Source organism: Dermacentor andersoni, chromosome 10, assembly GCF_023375885.2.
Source record: "Dermacentor andersoni chromosome 10, qqDerAnde1_hic_scaffold, whole genome shotgun sequence".
Classification (NCBI taxonomy): Eukaryota; Metazoa; Arthropoda; class Arachnida; order Ixodida; family Ixodidae; genus Dermacentor; species Dermacentor andersoni.
This window is the reverse complement of record NC_092823.1, coordinates 17,167,580-17,190,661: the sequence shown is the minus strand read 5'-3', so window position 1 is coordinate 17,190,661 and position 23,082 is coordinate 17,167,580. Positions and strand designations below refer to the sequence as shown.

The following is a 23,082-nucleotide window of genomic DNA, read 5'->3' as shown; positions in this document are numbered from 1 at the left end:
ACCAAGAAATAAAAATAATTATAGAAAAGAGCCGATATTGTCACGTGGTGGTGACGTTGAAGAACACAGTAGCAATACTGTGAAAGACAAAACTAACTTTTATTGGGCGAACCTGTGTCCACAAAAACAGGCTACACTTATAGCACAACGATAGCGGTGAATACGGTCGGCGATCGTCGAAAATCTGATGAGCGGGTCAAGCGCGTCAGCTTTTATACATCAGTCGTCGAATGTTCCAACGTAATCGCTGGGACCCGCGTGCCTTCCACAAAGTTCTACATTATTCGAGTCGCGCACACATGCAATCAGATTACACAAGGTTCGGTCACAGACAGCAGATGTAATCATCGATAACATTCAAGAAAGTTCCGATACATGCAGGCGCGTCCTGCGCTGTACGATAACATTTGTTATGCGGTGAAACGTGCCTCCCGATAAAGACAAGTACACGTGTCAATACCCCCCTCTTAAAAAGCATCGACCCGATGCTGCAAACAAACGAAAGTAATAAAGAAGCACTCGTAGCAAAGAAAGCAACAAAATAAGGAAAGTTCGTCAGCCTCCGTAAAAGGGTTTAAGACGCACCACGTGGACTACTTCAGATCGTGCGCGGCGCCGCTGTGAATGCGAAATGCCGTCTGGCACGACCTCATAGTCCAGCGTGCCAATACGTCGGATGACCTTGTAGGGTCCGAAATAGCGTCGCATTAGTTTCTCACTCAGTCCTCGTCGGTGTATCGGGGTCCACACCCAAACACGGTCGCGGGGCTGGTACTCGACGAAGCTTAAAAGGACGTCTTGTTGGGCGAGTTGGTCACAATTCATCTTGGGTACTAGGCGTCGTCGGAGGTTGTAGTGTCGGCTGTCAGTACGCTGCTGGTTCTTGATCCGTAGGCGGGCGAGCTGTCGGGCTTCTTCGGCGCGCTGGAAGATAGGTAGTGACGTCAAGATTCTCCTCGTCAGTGACGTGCGGCAGCATGGCGTCGAGCGTCGTCGTCGGGTTCCTGCCGTAAACCAACTTGAACGGCGTGATCTGTGTTGTTTCTTGCACCGCCGGCTTGTAAGCGAAGGTTACATAAGGCAGGACCGCGTCCCACGTCTTGTACTCGACGTCTACGTACATTGCTAGCATGTCGGTGAGGGTCTTGTTCAGGCACTCCGTGAGACCATTCGTTTGCAGATGGTAGGCAGGCCCCAACCCACCACCCCATTTCACGGTCCGTGTCAGAAGAATCATCACTCGACTTGGAAATTGTACTGTCTGAGTCGGAGCTGTCTAGGAGCGCGAACAAAATCGCACGGCGCAAAGCGGCGTCCACGTTTCCCATGTCGTCCATAGCTGCCCGCGACCGGAAACAGGCGACCGTGACAGGAAGCAGAGGCGGGTGAAGGAAATACGTCACGAGGACTTCCGGTCAAATCTGCCGATTTCGGCGGTGCAAATATTTTTGCTCCACGGAGCAATCCGGGATCAGCGGCTGGTCCCAATCTGCCATTGGAACACACAGCTCACGCTCCCATTCTGCCATTGGAATAGGATTGCTTCATACAGAGCAGAAAAACTTGATCTGGATCTGCCATTGGAATTCAACATAAGCAGGAAATCCGTTACCAAATGGTATTATATCTAGATCAAATGACAGATATATCTAAAACGTCGTTCTCCGTTTTCTCGTATACCACAGTCCTAACTGCCCCCAATAAGCTTGGGCGTATATAAAACATTGTGCACCTAGGGCCGAATTCGCAAAGGCTCGCATTCCTATGTGGTCTTTGCCATTGGCATGCGCCTTAGCTAGTGAGATGTCCAACATCAGCATTGACTGAAGCTTTCTCTTACGAGTGATTCTAACGTAAGGGCCTTCTGTGAATACTAGCTAATCTCTGCATAATGCACTATCAAGGGTGCAGGCAATAGTAAAAAAAGAAGGATTTAAAAGATTTAAAGGATTAAAAGAGTAGATGCAAGGAGACACACACACAGCACTGTGTAGGTGTTTTGGTGTCTCCTGTCCATCTTCCTGTAAACATTATTCGTTTAAAGTCTGTATCATGAAAAGATAACATTCGAGTACAGACAAGAAGCGCGCTCGTTCAATGTGCTTTTTTACAATCTGCACTTTGTTTGGCTTAATTATAAAATCGTGAGTCATTTCCCTCTGTGAACGTGGTGTTACCAGCGAAGCTATGTAGCACACGACAAAGAGGTGGCACATAATTTTCAACAAAGGTACGAACACATTTATTGTCTCGATTGGTGGTCATCGTGACGAGAGGTATGCACGCACATTTATTTAAATCCGCGTTCATCCATTTGATACATTTGTTATATACGTTCGTGTTTTAATTTCACGATATATTGAGCCAAAGACTCATGCCGAAATTACCGTACCGACAGGCAATAGGCCAGTGCCGTCAGCGCCTTCACAGAGATAGGGGCAGTATGAGAACGCTGGCATGGTGAGCCGCATCGGAGTCAGCTGTGGAAGAAGACGACGGCGAAGGCTCGAGCGATATATTGAGGCAAATAATTGGAGGCCTAAATCACTGCGCCGACTGACAGTCGGCCAGTGCCGTCAGCTCCTTCGCAGAGGGAGGGGCAGTATGGGAACGCTGGCATGATGAGCGCCGACGCGCCAGCTGTGGTGAACGACGGCGACGAACACGCGAGCAGTGGCACGAGCCATTGGCGATGACGACAGTCTTTCTCGCACACATTTGTTGACAGACACGAAAAATGCATGGAATCCTAGCCATAAGCAGCTTCGCAGTATTATACTGCTAGAGTAGTGATCGTCATCATCATCATCAGCCTGGTTACGCCCACTGCAGGGCAAAGGCCTCTCCCATACTTCTCCAACTACCCCGGTCATGTACTAATTGTGGCCATGTCGTGCCTGCAAACTTCTTAATCTCATCCGCCCGCCTAACCTTCTGCCGCCCCCTGCTACGCTTCCCGTCCCTTGGAATCCAGTCCGTAACCCTTAATGACCATCGGTTATCTTCCCTCCTCATTACATGTCCTGCCCATGCCCATTTCTTTTTCTTGATTTCAACTAAGATCTAATTAACTCTAGTTTGTTCCCTCACCCAATCTGCTCTTTTCTTATCCCTTGACGTTACACGCATCATTCTTCTTTCCATAGCTCGTTGCGTCGTCCTCCATGTGAGTGGAACCCTTTTCGTAAGCCTCCAGGTTTCTGTCCCGTACGTGAGTACTGGTAAGACTCAGCTGTTATACACTTGAGGGATAATGACAACCTGCTGTTCATGATCCGAGAATGCCTGCCAAACGCAACCCAGCCCTTTCTTATTCTTCTGCTTATTTCCGTCTCATGATCCGGATCCGCCATCACTACCTGCCCTAAATAGATGTATTCCCTTACCACTACCAGTGCCTCGCTACCTATTGTAAATTGCTGTTCATTCCGAGACTGTTAAACATTACTTTAGTTTTCTGCAGATTAATTTTTAGACCCACTCTTCTGCTTTGCCTCTCCAGGTCAGTGAGCATGCATTGCAATTGGTCCCCTGAGGTACTAAGTAAGGAAATATCATCAGCGAATCGCAAGTTACTAAGGTATTCGCCATTAACTCTCATTCCCAATTCTTCACAGTCCAGGTCTCTGAATACCTCCTGTAAACAGTACTCATGTAGTACTCACGAGTACTCATGTACTGAATGAGTACTCCTGTAGAGTACTCATTGTTGCTCTTACTACCGCAGCACTTTACGTTCAACTTGCCTCCCGTCGCCGTGCGATGTAATCGGTATCAGGCTGAGGATAAGCATTTGGCTTAATCTTCGCCTTTAAGTTTGGAACGCGATAGGGCCGAGAAATCCCTGACTGCTTCTCGCGCTTCCCCGCAATTTCAACTTATTCAACTGTAATGTTTTCCTGGCGGCGAACGCTGAGCACGAGAGCCTTCTGGTTCTTTTTTTTTCAATAGTGTTGCAAGGAATCGAGCGGGCCGCGCCCGTCCTACTAGGAGAGACTTCAAACAGCCGGCAGCTGAAAAAGGGGTTCGTGCTTGTGTTTCAGCGTAAAAAGTAATTTTTTGTCGTATATTCAAGTTACGATCCGATGCCATCATGTCGTAGGTTGTGCATAAGTCGTACTTCACGAATTTTCTGACGTATTTCACTTTTGGAAATTCAATTACTTCTGTGACGCCTCCGCGCCACGGCTTGCATGGTTCGGCATGATTGTCTCCGCGACGTGGGGCCCCGAACGCGATCGTGTCAAAACACAAGTTTGATCAGCAAATAATTTCGCCTTAGGGCCCAAGTTCCACGGCATTTGTTTTCCTGACTCTTTGACAAATCGGTTGCCGCCCTGCTTGAGCAAGCGTGTCCCCACGCAGGGATTCGACACGACAGCCATGGCGGCGTCCTTCGCGCTTCACCTGCTGGGCAACCACCCGGAAGCGCAGGCGAAAGTCCACGAGGAGCTCGACGCCGTGTTCGGGTCTGACGAGGAACGGCCGGTGACCACAGAGGATATCAAACAACTCAAGTACTTGGACTGCGTCATCAAGGTACGTCAGCGACACGCCAGGACATACACCCGGCCACAAGATATTGAGAAAAAGCTGAATATCGCCACAACCTCACAACGCAGCCTGGTATTTGCATCTTGGCCTTCGACTAGAATGTGCTAACAATATTGTCGTACAGTTTTACTGGCTACTGCGACAGGCTGCTCGAGAATTGCAGGTTTTCAGAGATGCCGTGGTCCGTAAACATCTCTGGCCGGGTGTACTTTAATGGGCTCGAAGGTCTTAGTGAAATAACTAAATTTACCAAGGCAGCTACAAAAGCAGAGGCGGACCACTACACTCGGTGTTGCACTCGTGAGGCACGCTACAGAAGAGGAAGGTTGCGATAAGAGTACGTCAAAGAAACTGCATGCAATGTACGCGGGTGCGGCAGCTTCGAACAGAATCCAGAATTGCTAGACAGCTTGAAGCGTTGAACAAGAAAGAGCTCAGTAACTACGTCTGGCCAGTGGTACTAGCATGCAGTACAGTAAGTGTAAAGTACCCTTTAGCCAGTCCCTTGTTCCAAGCATGGAATATGTTGTGTGTTTCATTGTTGTGGGAATCATTGTCTAAGCCTTTGCAGTGTTATGTTTTCCGTCGCTGTTCGCATTCGTGGCTGTGTGTAGTACGGTGTAATACCTAGTAATCTCCAATACAGAAGTGTTAAATATCGGAAGGTTATACGAAACATATCGGGTGTTTCACGTAAATTGAGCCAGGGATAAAAAAGAAATGTCGTTAAACTGAAGCTAGGTAAACCAATGACATATTGTGGTGCTCCTCAGAGTATATATTTCACATATTCAACCAAGTAGTTAATTCAGTCAAGTAGGTAAATAACGAGGAAGAGTTAAGAAAAAAATCATCAGCCCTTCCACTCTGTGAAGAAGGACAAGCAGCGAAGCTGTAGTGTTTTACCTTAGGCGACACATATATGCAATATAGGTATTATTATTATTATTATTATTATTATGTGCGATTATTGTAAGATGGCAACAATAAATATTATTATTATTTAATAATTAGTTAATAAAAGCCTAGTGCAATCTTGTTTAGATCACATAGCGGTCAGAGCTCCCAGCTGTTCGTTTAGGTCATGTACTATTCTACAACGGATGGCGGACCACTATTTTGTAGCATGCCGTCTTGTTTTACCAGACGCGTCTGGAACGTCATCGGTGGAAACTGGATCTGGGCAGCTTAAATGTCTTGTCCCTACTGTTAATCAATCCAAGCTTGATAACCTTATCGTTTTGTTTGACTGGGCATCCTTAACCAAAGAAGATCCTTCGGGCAAAGTATATGAAAGGTTCTGTATGCAAATGAAAAAATTTGAATTGCATTGCACACGGCTGATAGCTAAGCCGATAAGAAAGGGTCACTGCTGGATGAACACGGAAATTCTCGCTTCCATTTCGTATCGAGACAACTTGTGGAAACGCTGCAAAAGAAATCCCAGAAACCAAAGACTGCGATTAGAATACAAGTCGGCAAGAAATAGAGTTGTTGCTCTTCTGCGTGGCGCCAAACGCCATTACTTTTTTTATAAATTCCAACAATCTTCAAATAATGTAAGCAAAACTTGGTCTTTGGTAAATTATCTCGGAGGAGTGAGTTCCAATAACCGGTCTATTTTCGGTACTTTTCAGCAACCTCCCACAGAAGTGGCTGATGCTTTCAACAGGCCCTTTGTTAAAGCGTCTCAAAGGGTCGTCTCTCGATAGGGCATTCCGTATCTGCTTCGGCTTTTCTTCCGAGAATTTTAAGGGGTGGGGATCTGGAAGAAATTATTTTCAGTTTCCGTCCAAACAAGCCCACTGGATATGATGGAATTTCTTTACACACCATCAGAAGGAATTTCAATGCGCTGTCAGACATTATCCTGCATATACTGAATGGTTTTTGAAAGGCGACGAAATTCCAGAATGCTTGAAAACTGCAGTTGTTGTACCACTATGGAAGTCAGAAGTCAGGGAAGAAAGATAGTATTGAAAACTATCGGCCAATTTCTATATTGCCGATTATTGCTCAGGTCTTAGAAAAATTTCTTTTCCACACTATGTCTTCTTAACAAATTTTCTATCCTGACCAATCGACAGTTTGGCTTTGTTACAGAGTGTGGTACTGTGGCACTGCATGAGGAATTTTCAGATGAACTGTTCTCGGCATTCGATCAGAATCTTTTCACATGTGCCCTATTTTCAGATGTAGCGAAAGCGTTTGACACCCTGAATCATCAAATCTTGTTAAGCAAACTGCATTTTTGGGGATTTCGTGGGCCTTTTTACAAAGTTCTCTAAAATTACTTGAGCAACAGATTTCAGGTGGTCTCTATTGATGATAAGGACGTTTTTAGTTCTAAGCTGTCGGTAAAAGCTGGAGTTCCTCAGGGGTCCATTTTGTCGTCATTGTTGTTTAATATCTTCGTTAACGACTTCCCTTTGGCAATTTCGAAATGTTCAGTATTCCAATATGCTGACGACACTGTATTATTGGCGAAACACCTATCTTACAGAAACGTCCACTGAAATGTTGCAAAATGACGTGTACAAGGCAATGGTTTGGTTCTCTAATAATGGAATTGTTGTAAATGGCCAAAAAACACAACTTGATTGTTTTCTCTCCCCATTTAAGACTACTGTTATTAGCATGCCTCTCTACTTGCATGAGTCGGACTGTGTTCATTGTAAATGTGCGCCTGTTCGATACGTGGATTGTGTGAAATATCTCGGAATCTATTTCGATAGTAATTTATCGCGGGAACACCACTTATCACTTAATTGTTCTAAACTGAGGTCAGTAGCTTGGCTGTTGTTCAATATCAAAAGTATTGCACCCTTATCTGTAAAAACTATTATAGCACATGCACTAGGTTAAAGTGTGTTGAGGTACGGCATTACAGTCTTTGGCTTTTGTTCGGATCGTTGGAGATGCAGGGTAGACCGGATTATAAAAAAAACATTCTGAAAAATGTTGCATACAATTTCGCAATAGTAACATCTGCAAGTATCTTCCGTGAACTTGGTCTACCGAACTTCCATTCATTACCTATAGAAACAGTTGTCGTTAAACATTTCTGGAATTCCGCTTTCAAACAAGAAAGTGGCGCCTCAAGAGAGTTTAGAAAACATGTCCGTTATATAGTTCCTCGTTCAGCCACAAGGTATGGCGCGGCCAGACGCTGTGCTTATGTGCCTGACATATTTAACAAATTACCAGAAGAAATTTTTAACGCGACATCAAAAAGCACGCTCAAACACTTCTTAAAGCAGCTACAGTAAAATTAACCTCTTGAATATTTTTTTGCACCGCAATGTTTACCTCTTCAACTTTTGCTATATGTAGATAACCAAATGTTATCTTGTTCTTTTCAATTTCTTGCCATTCGTTTTATTTTTTTCTCCATGTCTCATCAATTTATGTATATTTTTTTGCCTTGTCTATCATATTCATTGGCACGGTCCTACAAGCCAACTGAGGCATAGACCGGCCTGCTTGTGTTGTTTTGTATATATTGTGGCAATAAACATTATTATTATTATTATTATTATTATTATTATTATTATTATTATTATTATTATTATTATTATTATTATTGATGTTGTTGTTGAAGGACACAGACAACGAATACATCTTTTGAGTGTGGAGTGATTTATTCTTATTCTTTTATTAAGTAGTGACGTGGGCAAGTACCGCCGCATGACAGACCGGAATCCCACAACATTTAGAACACCACTGTGAACTACGTTAGTAGGAACAGTAGATAAAAGTCGGCGTAATGATAGCGTCGCCTTAGCGGCCAGTCTCAGTGTAATTTGTTTCTGGACACTTTCGATAAAACAGAGCTGCAGCCGTTCTCAGTAACCATACTTCTTCCGTACACGACCATGTATTGACAGCGGACGGGAATTCTATAACATTTACAATTTCACTGTGAACCGACTAATAATGACAAGTAAATGACACTCGGCGCAATGATAAAGTCGTCTTAGCGGCCCATCTCACTATTACTTTATACATTATTCGGCGAGTTGGTACGGTAACATATTGTTAGGGTGGGAAAAGAGGACAAGGTCGTCGATGGTGAAGACGAGGAAGTGGCAACAGCCTCTCGGGATTCTCGGCTGCTGTTTATATACGTGTAAATACATCTTGTTAATAGTTTTGTGCCCGTGACATTTCGGTGGAGGTGCGGGGTATCGATCCCCGTACCTCCCCTACACTACCAGCAATCCATCGGACTGGCGTACACCTGACGACACGCCACACCTTTTCCGGACACGGGGGTTTAGTTCACGTGAGTGCCACCACGTGGCGTACTAACCTTAAACTTTTCAAACTTCCAGCGGTGACGCGTGATGACGTCAACAACAACAAAAAGAAAATAACCAAAAGCTATCCCTGCGCATTGAAATTCGCCACAATGGTTGTCCCGCCGGCGTTATCAGTGTTCTTGATAAAGCGTAGCCGCTCGTCGCCTGGAAATGACTTATCATCCTAAGAGCGTTTAGTCGCCACGAGCGATGATTGATTCTGGGCTTTCGATATGGTTCTTTTTTTTTCTTTTCCTTTCTTTTCCTTTTTTTTCTTTTTGATGCTACGGAGTAAACAAGCTAGGCTAACCGTCAGAAGCACTCCGAGGCAGCCTTTCTTCAGTCGGCCCACATTGTTAACATCCGAACATCGCACAGCGTCTACGAGAGACGCTTTCTTGGACGGCTTTTGATTTTGACCTATCGCTTTCAATAAGGTGCCCCCAATTATTTCGCTAGCGACTTTTCTATCCCCACTCATGGGCTACCGCCGCAGCTACAAATCGAGATGTGCTTAAGTATTAAGACATATACATGGATATGTTGGTTTTGCACCTTCACGCAAAAGTCACGACACCAGAATTGAGCAAACTGTCTCTGTGTCATCGCAGGGTGTGAGACCGGGCAAGTTGATATTCCGTGCTGAAGTGACTTGCGCAAGAGTGGACACGAGACGCTAAAAAGGCGACAAGGAGAAGCGCAAGCTTCCAACTTCCAGTTAGAAGTTTGCGCTTGTCCTTGTCGCCTATTTAGTGTCCTGTGTCCATTCTTGCGCTAGTCACTTCAGTCTGTGTAGTCGTTTGTTAGCATGCTATGGCCGAAGCTGCTCGCAATATTACGTCACATTTACTGGTCACCAGGTCAAGTACACCCTTGGATATGACATATACAGTTCTTGTAGTTAGTTTCTAAAGTAATCTCTTATGACGGTCATCCACGTGCGTGGAGGAAGACCACTATTTAAAATTATTGTGCACTAATATATGAGGGATTGTATATTCTCCATCTTATCTACGATGTTGCCCTTCCGCCTTTATAATATAGCCGCAATGTAAACTATCAGGTATCGGACACCATAAAGGCTACCCACATACTCAGACACCTCGCGCACAACTCCTGACGACACTTGTATTCAAGAGTTGTACGACTGCCAAGGACATCCTTAACGTATGATACATAACACATAATGAGGTTTTACGTGCCAAAACCACGATCTCATTATGAGGCACGCCCGTATAGTGGGGGATTCGGGAATCAGTTAGACCACTTGACGTTCCTTAACGTGCGCCTAACCCTAAGTACACCGGTGTTTTCGCATTTCACACCCATCGAAATACGGCTGCTGTGGCTGGGATTCAATCCCGATACCTCGTGATTAGCAGCCCAACCCAATAAAAACTAAGCAACCTTGGAGGGGAAGGATTGTTGGCAGTTTGAGGAAGATGACAGCCAGGGGCCACGTGAGACAATTCGTTCCTATCCTCATTGCGCGAGAATCGGTACCAGCCGTCGAAGAATGACACGGTAGAATGCACTGTATTTAATGTGATGGAGTCCGCGTCCAATATTTCAGACACGAATCACACTGTAACGACTGATGACCAGGCATCTCGCTTAAACGTGCAGTCGCCTGAGAGCTGCCGGGCGCTGGCGTTGGCCACAGGGTCTCCGTAGTTGACCTGCCTTCAACACTTGCCGACATTCTCGCCTTATTTCACACCATCGCGTTTCAGCTGAACTGCTTCAACAGCCAATTTATTTGTGCCAAAATTTCGCCACGCTGTCAACGTTATGCATGGTTTGTTATATTTAGGCTATATTTTATATTTGGGCTAATGCTTTCCTAAGATTTCCAGTGGTTTCGCGTTTCCCAAAGTGCCCTCGTTTTTGGCGGCTTCTGTTCATATATTGGAGGATTTTTAAATAGACGTTGAAACCATTGCATGACCCCCTGACCACGCTGCTCAAAAAGTCATTTTATTTCCCTGAGGTCTTGCGAAAGCTTCCGCCTTCTTGCCGTTCATCAACCTCGTGATTTTCCTGTCACTTGTACGCCATTTTGACGACTACAATGCCACGTAAGTTCGCAACGATATAATGTACATGGGATTAAAGCCGTTTAATAAATTCTACCGTGGACACGACAGCCGCTTTTGCTCGCTGTGAATGCAAATATTGCATTAATGAGCGCCATTCTTAAACATATAAATTGATAGTCTAAAAAATTATGAGGATCCCATGTATATGCGAATCAATGTAAGTGAAGCTTTCTGTGTTGTTTGTTGTCATTGTTGTACGTAGTCTCGGTCTGAAATGCTGCCAATGTTTGCCCGATTATGCACGCCATTGTGATAAAAATAGACGTGCCTTAAAAACTTTTTTTCTCAGAAATAGACGCTGAATGAAACGCTGACGTCATCCTGAACAAGATCAACAAGCGCCGTAGTGCTCGATCTTATGATGCCCCTATTCGCAAGCTTATTTTCGTGTTTGTTTGTTTTTCTTGGGGGGGGGGGGGGGGGGCGGCGATGTGCTGTTGTACCGTAGAAACGTCCCTCGGAGGTCTCTAATGTGCTCGTTTTTATTCTCAAGCACCCAATGAAAACTGTCATCGCTGCTATTTCATGATGTCCTGGTGGCAGGCCACCAGGGCGTGTCGCGCAAGTGTGACCACGCTGATTCATTTAAATTGGCATATTGTGCGTCATACTTCGCCGCATTCATTTTGCAAACTATGCCAGAGCTCGAAAAGGCCGGCCAATTCACTAGGTTCCTTTCCTGTTTACATCCGCAAAGTGTGTGTCTATTGCTGTGGTTACCAAATACGCCCAGCCGTATGCTATTACTCAAGTACGTTTCGCGGAATTCGCTCCAGTGTCATCTCTTACACTACTCGCTCTTGCTAGACACAACACAAACACGCACCGACCTTAATGAAGTATCATTTACACGCTAGTTGACATGCTGTCGATCTACGACAGCATGTCAACGACACACAACGTCAAGCGACACCCAACGGGGGACTGATATACTTCTTAAAGGGGTTTAATTTTATTTTTCCACGCAGAACCGCAAGCACAGGGAGCGCCACGCGTATACCGCGGCCACGTAGGGTAGCCGCGCTCATTTTCCTCTAACAATATGGCCGCCGGCGGCTTCACGCGCTCCCGTAGGTGGCCGATTGGACTGTCATTCCAGAAGTTTACATATATAACCTCTTTGCATAGAAAAAACAGCATGATTGTTAACATATTGTTGGCTTGGATATGTTTGGCACGAGGCCCAAGACGGCACCCTGTCTTCTAACACGTTCTTGTGTTTACGTTTTCGTCTCTGTCTTGAAGAGACGCGCACCGTAACATGTTGCAAGGGTGCTTGCGTTGAGCGTTTGTAAGGCGTGAAACGCTGTTTTAAAATTTCCCTTCTCTATCTTCTGCAGTAAACCCATGTTTCATAAGAACTTCACTTTGGCCTAGTTGGTATTTACTGCCTATCATATTGACCGCAAATAAAGACGGGGACAGAGGGAGAGAACACATAAACAGCACGCGCGGTAACTTTCAACTGTTTTATTCACAGCAGCCCGTGGGCATATACAGGCAAATAGAACATGCGCAGAATACACATAAACAAGTATACACATCAGCTTAGCGTGGCAACCAACTATCACACAAAACAAAGAAGGGGGATTTGTTGTGCTCCCGAAGGGCATGTTTGGTGCTAAAGCCTCTGAGACACTGAAGAAGAATTTTAAACCTATTAGGAACTCTGAAACTAAAAAAAAAATTAAATTATGGGGTTTAACGTGCCAAAACCACTTTCTGATTATGAGGCACGCCGTAGTGGAGGACTCCGGAAATTTCGACCACCTGGGGTTCTTTAACGTGCACCTAAATCTAAGTACACAGGTGTTTTCGCATTTCGCCTCCATCGAAATGCGGCCGCCGTGGCCGGGATTCGATCCCGCGACCTCGTGCTCAGCAGCCCAACACCATAGCCACTCAGCAACCACGGCGGGTCAACTCTGAAACCAGGGTAAAAAGCAGGGTTATAAGAATGTGCAAGTCTCTTAATCTCGATAAACTAGCTAGGGACGTCAGTAGCGCTTCAGTTGCCGCGCTAAGTGTTTTCTTCACTGCGAAGACGCATAAACCCGGCATCCCATTCAGGACGATAGTTAGCGAGCGTGGAACGTGGCAGGTTCAAGTTAGCCGCTTCATTTTAAGGCCTTTAAAGACGCTTGTCATATCTGACCCCCTTGTTGCAAAAAGCTATGACGAGGTTGTTGAATTTCTAAGGGCTAACCAGGACGTAGGTCCGGCTTTTTCGGTTAATGTAGATATTTTCTACTCCGTTCCTCATAAAGATTTGTTTGTTGCTGTGAGGATGTGTATTGAAGAAAACGGCACCATTCCCTTCCAGAACGCAGTTGGTATTTCGGTGGAAGATTTTTTACCTCTTTTAGAAACCTATCTTAATAACACTTTTATCAGTTATGACGAACACTTCTATCTGCAGAAACATGGAATCTGCATCGGCTCGTGCATTGCGCCCTTTCGTGTAAAATTTTGTTAGCTACCATTGACAAAGCGCTTGATCAGGCGTTTGGGGGGGGGGGGGGGGGCGTTTTTAAACATTTTAAAGTTTTTAGGTATATGGATGACTTTTTAATTGTTTTTAACGGGCAAGGCAGTTTAACTTCTTGTGACAGCATTTTAGCCGTTTTTAAACAACTTGGTAAAGGGCTTTCTTTTACTCACGAACTTCCACTCGACAATTCCCTGCGTTTTTTAGACCTACGCATTTGCTTTGCTAATAGCCACGAGTGCTGGCAGTACTTCCCTCGGGCACAAAAGGGCTTGGTGCCATATGATTCCTCCCAGTCAAAGATTGTTAAACGAGGAGTAGCGATGCTCTGCTTAGAATCGGCTCTCCGCAAATCGTGTCTGCACAAGATGCAGCTTGCCTTTGACAATCAGATCTCCCGTCTTAAGACGGCAGGGTTCCCTGACTCGATGGTAACGCCAGTGGTGGAAACCCTCCTGCAGAAGGTAAAGGATCTAGGGGCAAAGCAAGGGTGAGGACGACTACTATGGCCGTAAGACCTGAAGTGGTGCCGTATATTCACAGGGTCGCTCACAACCTAAGGAAGGTGGCAGGCAGGTTTGGAGTCCCCCTTGTCTTTTCAGCCCCTTTTAAGCTGGCGCGGCTCTGCCCCCGCACCTCCCGTGATACTAAAGGAAGGCAAGTTTGTGGCAAGAACCACACCAAGCCGTATGCAAAATGCAATGTAGGAGTTGTGTACGAAATCCCCCTGGCGTGTGGCAAGTCCTACATAGGGCAGACTGGACGGTGCCTGAATGATCGAGCCAGGGAACACGAACAAAAGTTAACGAAAGATGAATTGGCGCACTTGCCTGCGCAGTGCAATGCCTGTCGCTGTGCACCTCTTTTTGAGGAGATAAAGATTCTGGGGAGAAGCCATGACCAGACTGCTCCTGAACTGATGGAGGCTTATCACATAAAAAAGAAAGGCCAAGACTGTGTTAGCGATACTTCCATTAGGTTGTTTCAATCGGAAATAGATTTTTTTGATAATTGGTTGCCACGCTAAGCTGATGTGTATTCTTGTTTGCTGCGATCTGCGCATGTTCTATTTGCCTATATATGCCCACGGGCTGCTGTGAATAAAACAGCTGAAAGTTACCGCCCGTGCTGTTCTTGTGTTCTCTCCCTCTGTCCCCGTCTTTATTTGAAACCCATGTTTATAGCGTTCCCGCAATGATAAGAGTCACGAGTATGGCAACCGCAACCACAAGCGTCACCGTATGGTCGTAACTTGTCGCGACAGCGCAGTCGTAATCCACAGAACCTGCAACTAAGGAATACGCGGCGAGGTATGGCTGATGAATAAGTAACTGCCAGCATTGGTTTTCAGTAAACGTTTATTACCAAGAACGGCGGGTGCTTATACTACCGTAGAGGAAGGTTGCTGGGCGGTGACTCGAATCAATTACCCGCCACATCACACATATACATTGGACTTCATGCGGTTTCACCAACTCTCGCTTATATTCTCTCGACCCTAAACTGCGGCTTCACCTGTCACCCGGACTCCTGCTTTTCCTCTCTTTGTCCCCCGCTTCTTGTCCTATGTGCTGAGACGTGCTTCAATTGATGCTTGCTCCTCCTTTTTCTCAATAAATGAAGGCATTCATTCATTCATTCATTCATTCTTAAGTTGCTGTAGAAAATAGCACGTCTTCATCATAACAACCCTCTTTCTCACCTGGACTCTCCCATCGCAAAACAATGTTGCTGTGTTGCAAATGGCTGGGCGTCACATATACAATTTTCTAGGAATGTCCAGCAGCGCGGCGTGCAATTTTCAGTGGGCGACGAGACAGTATAGAACGCCTTCTCTGCCACTTCCACACTTAGCGCTCTGCTTCGTGAGCTACTATTAGCCGCTGGAACAAAGTACAAAATGAAAGAAACCTAGCTGGTGCTGGTCGCGGGCAGCTCTTTTCGGACTCGTGAGGCGTCGATTTAAAATATATATTTCTTATGTAAACCTAAATGACAGCGATATAGGCGAGATGAGTTACGGTAGCTCGTTCGTTTGGGCTAACAACGCTCTTCACGCAGCACTTTCGTCTTGTGCGTGTTTGCGAACGGGAATGAAAGACAGGAGGGTAACGCGCCTTCCTGAACTGAAACATTCCGAATAACTATTTCTTTGACGGTTGTACATATGTCAAGGGCCCCCGATCCGAACCACCCGCAAGTCGGCATCTGCTTGCAAAGGGGAACTCAGATGAAAGTTGTCAAGCGGATAGGCTTTGAATTATCATAAGGATATCTTTATTGAAATTCCTTACCATGAGGTGAAAGCCGACGAATAATCATTTAAGTTTTCTGTGTTATTAAGGCCTCATGTTAATATAAGGTTGCTGTCTTTTACAGCCTCCTAAATTAAAAAAGTAAGTTATGAAAAATAAATTGTTGCGGTAAATGTGTAAACGCCTACGCAAGAGTCCTAGTCCGTTTCCCAGCATTCACTCAATGAAGATGGAGCACGTCTATACTCTCACGTTGTAGTGATGTGAAGAACAGAACACTTCGAAAAGAGTGAGTCACGAATGTAACTATAAGGTGAACTTGCGCTGGAAAACACTCAAAGCACAACGATGGCTGCTCGCTTAGTAGTGCGTCCTCTAAATCTGACGTATACGGATCAAGGCATCGGTTCATCAGATTGGAATGCCCGTACATTGCAGCGCAATCTCGGGTCCTCAAATGAGATGGAGAATGTACGCCAGTATTCGCTTCACGCGCGCAATCTGATAATATGACGCTCTTCCGCTATTGAATCCGTGATAACATACTGAATATTAGAAAAACATGCAGCTGCATCTTGAGCTAACCGATAACTTTGGAACAGTGGTTAGACGCTAAAGACAGCCCCCCCCCCCCCCCCCCCACCTCCCCCGAAAAAGAAAGAATACAGTTCCTTTCAATATTAGCTGAAACATAGTGCTCGTGGTAAAAAGGGTCCCAAGACTGCACAGCGACGCCGACATACAGAAAACTCAAGAGCTAAACACTTTCCAATTAGTGGTATTTATGAAACCAGGATTTCGTGGTTCAATGTAGCCCTGTAGTCCAGGGGCCAGTTCCACCACGGGTACTGTGTCGGAGCTCATATTTCATGTCAGCCTTTATTGTCACATAAACACGGTATTTTCTCCTTAAATCGTAACACTAGACAGCCAAAATACATACAGCGATACTCTCATCCTAATACGTCAGTACTTTTCGTTCTAACGTACATGTCCACGCTGATCCATATGTTACAAAGTACTGAAAATGTACACAATGCTTTCCACCAGGCAGCTGGGGGAAAGCATTATGAAGCCAGGAAACCTAGCCTGATGCCACCAACGTTCAGAAATCTAATCGGGAGCGCGCACAATGTTTTCGCACACCTTGTGTGATGTACCGTAGCGCTGAGGTGTTCCTTGTATAATGTAGGAGAATCGGTTGTAAAGGCAGAAGTGCACATGCGCTTAAGGTCATGAAGTTGATTTGTGCCAAGAAATCCCGTCCAGGCTTTCACACTTACTTTATAAGAAGCCTACAGCACCACCAATGTGCCGGCTGCTTTTAACTGCGCCAAAGAAAACTATTAAACCAATACAAGCATTGGTGACATCATTTTATCATTCGAGTGTTCAGATTGGTAACCTCTGGATGCGGAGTAAGCTGAGAAGTTGTGTGGATAAGTAACAATGCTACGTTAATTAAATTTGCAGTAACTGATCTTACGTCACTAAAGAAAATGAGCAGTTTGGAGCCCGTCCTCGAGATTATGCAGCCGAGTGAAAAAATTTTGATTGAACATGCTTCTGTAAGAGCCATGCGAACCAAATTTCCTAAGTAAACGCTCTTAGAAGGCGTATCTGACGCAGAAAAAGAACATAAGTCACAGAAAGAACAGCACTTCAACACGGGACGCGCAGGAGGATCCACACACAAAGTGCGCTCCCAACTTGAAGCACTGTTCTTTCTGTGATAATGAAACAACTAGCCCGTCAGTCACCCCTTGCAAACCTGTAAAGTCAACCTGACTGTACCTAGCCTTTTGTGATGCTGTCATCAATACTATGGCCCCGTGAGCATGCTCCTTGTGGCCATCCCGCTTTCGATGTTTATTCATGCAGTTTCGAAGGCAAGCAGTTTAAGTTCTTATTTTCAATATAGCAGCGAACGTGTGCCCATAGACAAATAAATTGTGAGCCGCCGAATGCTTGCTTGGTCGCAGAAGCGATGCACGACACAATGATCGTGCAGATATAGCGCGTCGCTGGCGTAAAGACAATGCGCTGCCGCCGAGGAAAGGAAGATAACAAAAGTGAACAGCTTGGTAGCTGCTCACGGAGCCGTGCCGATGGTGACGCTGCCATCGTGACGAAATCTGAGGGGTTGGTATTGACGGCTGAGGCATTTATTTTCTTTATTTCTTTATATATATATATATATAGCGAAGCCGTTCAGAGGAAGTTCTAACTCGGTCCCAACTCCGGCGCGGCCTATTCAAATAGATGCAAAACGCCGAAACGCTTTTTTCAGATAACTCCTGGAGCGATTTTACTGAAATTTGCTGGATTCTAGAGAGAAAGGTAAATTCTAGTGACGTTCGGAGGCGGACTTTCCATTTAGGCCTGAATGTTGTTCGAAGAATTTTAGAGATTCGAAAGGGCGAAAAAGATAGAAGCGCGAAAAGGGGCACTAGCGAAACACAAAGGACGCGCACACAAGGAAAATGCTGTGTTGAGACGCTTTGCGTGTTTTGACTTGGCCTTACCGAGGCGCACTTTGAAGGCAGGCGAGAGCTGGAATGCGCAAATACATTTCACCAAAGAGACTAGAATGCTATCGCATTCCCACACGTAAGCACTCTTAAGTGTCTCTGCGATCTTTTTCCAGAGACGCTCACGATATTTAGTAATTAGTAGCGGTGTTCAGGCCTGACTAATATCCGTTCTTTGACTTTCGCAAGTGTATATGCAAATCTCCTGCTATCTTGACCAAGACAGCCTTGTATGTTTTCCCGTAGTAATGGTTGGAATATTGAGCGTTTCGACTTGATGGTGGCCTTTCAGAGACCGGATGCAAATAAACAAAACGTATGAAGAAGCGTAGTGAAGTACCATCCTAATTTAAATGCAGAATAATAAAAATGTAGGCGTTTAACTGAATTTAGGCATTATAGCTAATAAAATATCTAGAACTTTCATTTATTTTCGATTAGCTAGCTCTGGTTGTCTTTTTTAGGTATTTGAGACCCTAAAGATAAAGATCAAATAAACAAACCTGTGTTCTTCGCATTAGACATATCTTGATATGTATCTCATACCCCCAAGTTCACCTATAAGAGTTAAGTTCTTTTGCGAATTTCAATACAGAAAGCAAAGCTAAAAACAGAGCTAAGCTTGCTCATATTGTGGCAACAACTTGTACATCGGCCACCTTGGTACAAAAGTTTGAGAATTGCATCACGTGCAGTGCAGCGCTGATGTAGTTGCCTACCTGCTGTGACTGGCAACATTCTTGCTGCCAGTGTTGCCGTGGGGCTGCGCAACAAAGTTTGACAGCGTCGATGCACACATCGCTTTTGAAGAAAGGCGCGGCAAGTTTACAGTGAGTCTGCAGTCACGTGGCGCTCACGGTGATCTGTACCATGCAACGTAAGCTTACGTTATGAAATTGATTCTTAGGGTGACTTTCACTTGCAGGGACACGTTAGTAAGCAAGGACAAGCATGCCTTCACCTTATCCGGCTCAGTGTAGCCTACGTGCACCCTTCAAAAGCAAATTATTGTTCTTGCCGACTTGCTGCGTGTACAATGTTTCCAAGAACAGGGAATACGTTTTATGTGGCTGCAGTCATTACCCGGAAGACGAGAAGTCTCTCAAGACCGCGCAGCAGTTGCAGCACGGCTCGAGTTTCGGAATATAACTTGAAAGAGCGTGGGCGTGTTGGTATTCCATAACTGAGGTTTTTTAGCGCACGAAAAGGGACGAGAGACAGAGGCAAGACGCGGATATAGCGCTGACTTAGCGCTGTGTCCGCGTCCTGCCTCTGTCTTGCCCTTTTCGTGCGCTAAAAAACCTCATTTCGGAACATACTCGACCCATGGAAATGCACAGCATGGGCTTTGAGCGCAATAGTTTTTCCAGTATTCTTGAAAGCTGCATGTCTTAATAAAACATTGTGAATGGTTTTAGTGTACATGTGGATGTCCTACTAGGTGTAGGCCGTTTGTGGGTTCGTGGTACTTGCTTATATAATATTTCTCACTGAACACCTGGCGTATCATGCTACGCAGTCAGTCATGCAAATATTTCCAGCTTTTCATTAAAACCAGCTTGTCTCCCTCGTTTAGCAGAAAATTATTATAAGTCTACAAAACTAACGACAACGTGCATAAACGAGTCTTTGCAACACTTGGTCGGCTTCGTTCGTGTAGAGCCCGTCTTTATGCAAAGTGGTTTTCAGGTTGCTCGTTTGTGTGAGAGAGAGCTTTTAATGAAAATAAAGGAGAAGTCAGCCGGAAAAGCATCCGTCTGGCCTGATAAGAGATACTGAGGTAAAGGGTAAGACATGTGCAAATGGGGAGGAAATGTGTGACACATTAAAAGCGAAAACATTCCTTCATAACCAATATAACGATGACTTTCAGCGGTAGTGCGATTAGCCTTCAAGTAATCCAGCGACAATCCGTGTGGCTGGAAACGCATTTATTTAGAATCTGTAGTGATCATCTCGTGATTTCAGTTGCTTCGGCTACATGCGACATGTACTGCCTGCGGTATCGGCGCACTTTGTTATGACACTCGCTTACCAAGGTCGGTCATGAACATGGACATGAAGACAACTGTTTGAAGATGATGCAAATGCCAAGAAGGAATGACGGCGACGCAACGACAATGATGGATAATGGGATGACGGCGAACGTATGACGACAATAACGGGATGACGACTGTATAAGGACACTGCATGTATGGTGACGATAACGTGACGAGGGCGCTGTGACGAAGGCGGCATGACGAAAATCGAATGGTAACGGTAGAGGAATGACAATCGAACGACCACGATGCCATCACGTCGACCGTATGACAGTGAATGCATGACCACTGCCTGAGGACAATGGAGTGAAGACGACGGCATGACGACAGACGGATGACGAAGCTTGAATGACGACGCTGCAACGACCAAGACGACGAGCGCATACCCAGTGGTTCATTCTATCAGAAAACCGCAAGGCAGACAAGAGAGATCTATCTATCTATCTATCTATCTATCTATCTATCTATCTATCTATCTATCTATCTATCTATCTATCTATCTATCTGTCTGTCTGTCTGTCTGTCTGTCTGTGTCTGTCTGTCTGTCTGTCTGTCTGTCTGTCTATCTATCTATCTATCTATCTATCTATCTATCTATCTATCTATCTATCTATCTATCTAAAGTTTTGCAATACAGGCGCACGACACAAATATTACAACTGAATATTTATTTGTAGTATGAGCATACAGAAGCGAAATACGCAGGGAAGTATGCAGAAAAGGGGCTCGAAAATTGGAGATTACGCACTGACCTTGAAAACCAATTGCGAGAAAAGTTGAACAAGCAGCCTAAAAATTTATTTTCAGAATAAGCGTGAGGAGCCTAAGCAACACGAAAACAAAATCACATATTCAAATAATTAGGAGAATATAGAAATCAATCAATGCAGAAAAAGAGAAATGTATAGTACAAACTAGTACTAGTGAATACTGTTACAAAAGGAATCTTTCGAAGGGTGATTTAAATGGCAAATGATAGATTTGAGGTAGCTGCAGTGGGCAATAATAAGTTAACCATTTCGTAGGTTCGCATTCATTTTTATTGCTACATTCTGTCTATTTAATGACACTGTTGGCCCCCGAAATGGCCATTACAGTAGTGGTAATACAGAACATAATTAATAAAATTTCCTGTGGAGCTCATCTCACGAAGACTGTAATGCGATCAGCATTCGAGCAGTGCAGCGATACGCCGTATTCCTGAATTGGCGTTTATTTGCCATCTGTAGTGGTCATTCTGAGTGAACCTCTCCTCTTGTCCTTTGTGTTTTTTTACTGTTTTTTTTTTCGTTCAACCATGCACCAACTAGCCCGGATTTCAACCCTTCTGCAAATCATTCTGAGACTTGTGTTCCTTCTGCTACATGCGACATACCCCGGTATCATTCCACTTTGCTTTGACTCTCGCTTTTCCTGGTCGACCCTGAGGTTGGCGGCATGTCGGTGACTGTATGGAGCCGACGCAATGACGAGAATGCAATCACAAACGAGGAAAGACGCCGATGCAACGACAAAGGCGGTACAAAGGCGAAGACAATGCGAATATGACGAGTGTACAGCGATGGCAGTAGGATGATTATCCGACACGAAACCTGTCATGACGCCGGTATGCTGTCATGTCGACGGTATGAAGAGAGCCCGAAGCTAGAGTGGTGACGACAATGGAACGACGGCGTGACAAAAGTGTGGTGACAAAGTCTGAATGGCAGCGGTTCAACAACCACGAAGGTAGCACGATTGCAAGCACATGCCCAGTGGCCTAAGCTATTAGACAGCTTGAACACTGGGTCGGCGTAGAAGGCATGACGACAAATGTCGAGTCTGTGAACAGTTTATCAGTATGAAGACGCGGAAGTACGCCGCGATAAGCATTACTGGAATGAGGATTACCTCGGCTAAGAACTGGTAACTCGATTACTGCGGAAAGCATCCAAAAGCATGACCGTTCGGTGCATCTGCTTCGTCTTTCTTCCATTAAGCCACGATGGAGCGTATACTTGCCAACGACAACTACCTGTTTGAGATGATCGACGCTTTTTGATGAAGACGGTGATTTCCATGCTATGACGCATACCAACAAAAGGGAACTGGCATTGAATTGGGTGGTGCACTCAAAAGAAATACAAATAAATAAAAATATACGAGGCAGTATAACTCGCACAGAGTTGGGGCATGCGCTGTGCGAGAGCACATGCGCCAATTCGCTTTACGCCAAAAAAGGCGGGGACGAAGTGGGGAACATTTAAAGCATTTCATTTGAAGCCACGAAAGCTGCGCTTCACGTAGATTACGAAATGTGTGTTGGATTTACACGAGCTTCTCTTTTCTTTAATGGAGCTGTGATTAAACGCTATAATTGTGGATACTCATAACATTGATGCAATTTTCTCTTGCAGGAGGCCCTTCGACTTTATCCTCCTATTCCACTCATTGCGAGAGAGCTGGGAGAAGACATCTCCATCGGTATGGTGATTAAATTGTTCAACCTACATTATTAAGCAATGATAGCTTTTTGAAATAATATTAACCAATAATACTATTCCACACAAAAAAAACCATATATACGTTGACAGTTCTTGTTGTAGACGCTCCAGGTTTAAATCGCATCGGCTTAAATCGCAAATACGTCACAGGATAAAAAGGTTGCATGAGTAGCGCTTCTGCAGTCATTCTCGAAACTTTAGCATGACACGTTGAGGAAAACTACCCCTCGACCACGCGTAAAGTGGGCTTTGCGTCTCTGTAACCGAGTAAGGAAAAACGGACAGGGACACAAAGAGGGAGATTATTTATGCATTTGCAGATGCCGTGCACA

General features: G+C 45.0%; 1 protein-coding gene across 1 annotated transcript in view; it reads left to right on the top strand.

Moving 5' to 3' along the window:
- The window catches only part of LOC126519320 (cytochrome P450 4V2-like), a 138,127-nt gene that overhangs the window by 98,481 nt on the left and 16,564 nt on the right, over positions 1-23,082 (top strand). Inside the window, exons 8-9 of the mRNA XM_050168951.3 lie at positions 4,366-4,539; positions 22,664-22,730. Of these exons, the coding sequence (XP_050024908.1) occupies positions 4,366-4,539; positions 22,664-22,730 (241 nt within the window). The remainder of the gene's footprint in view (positions 1-4,365; positions 4,540-22,663; positions 22,731-23,082) is intronic.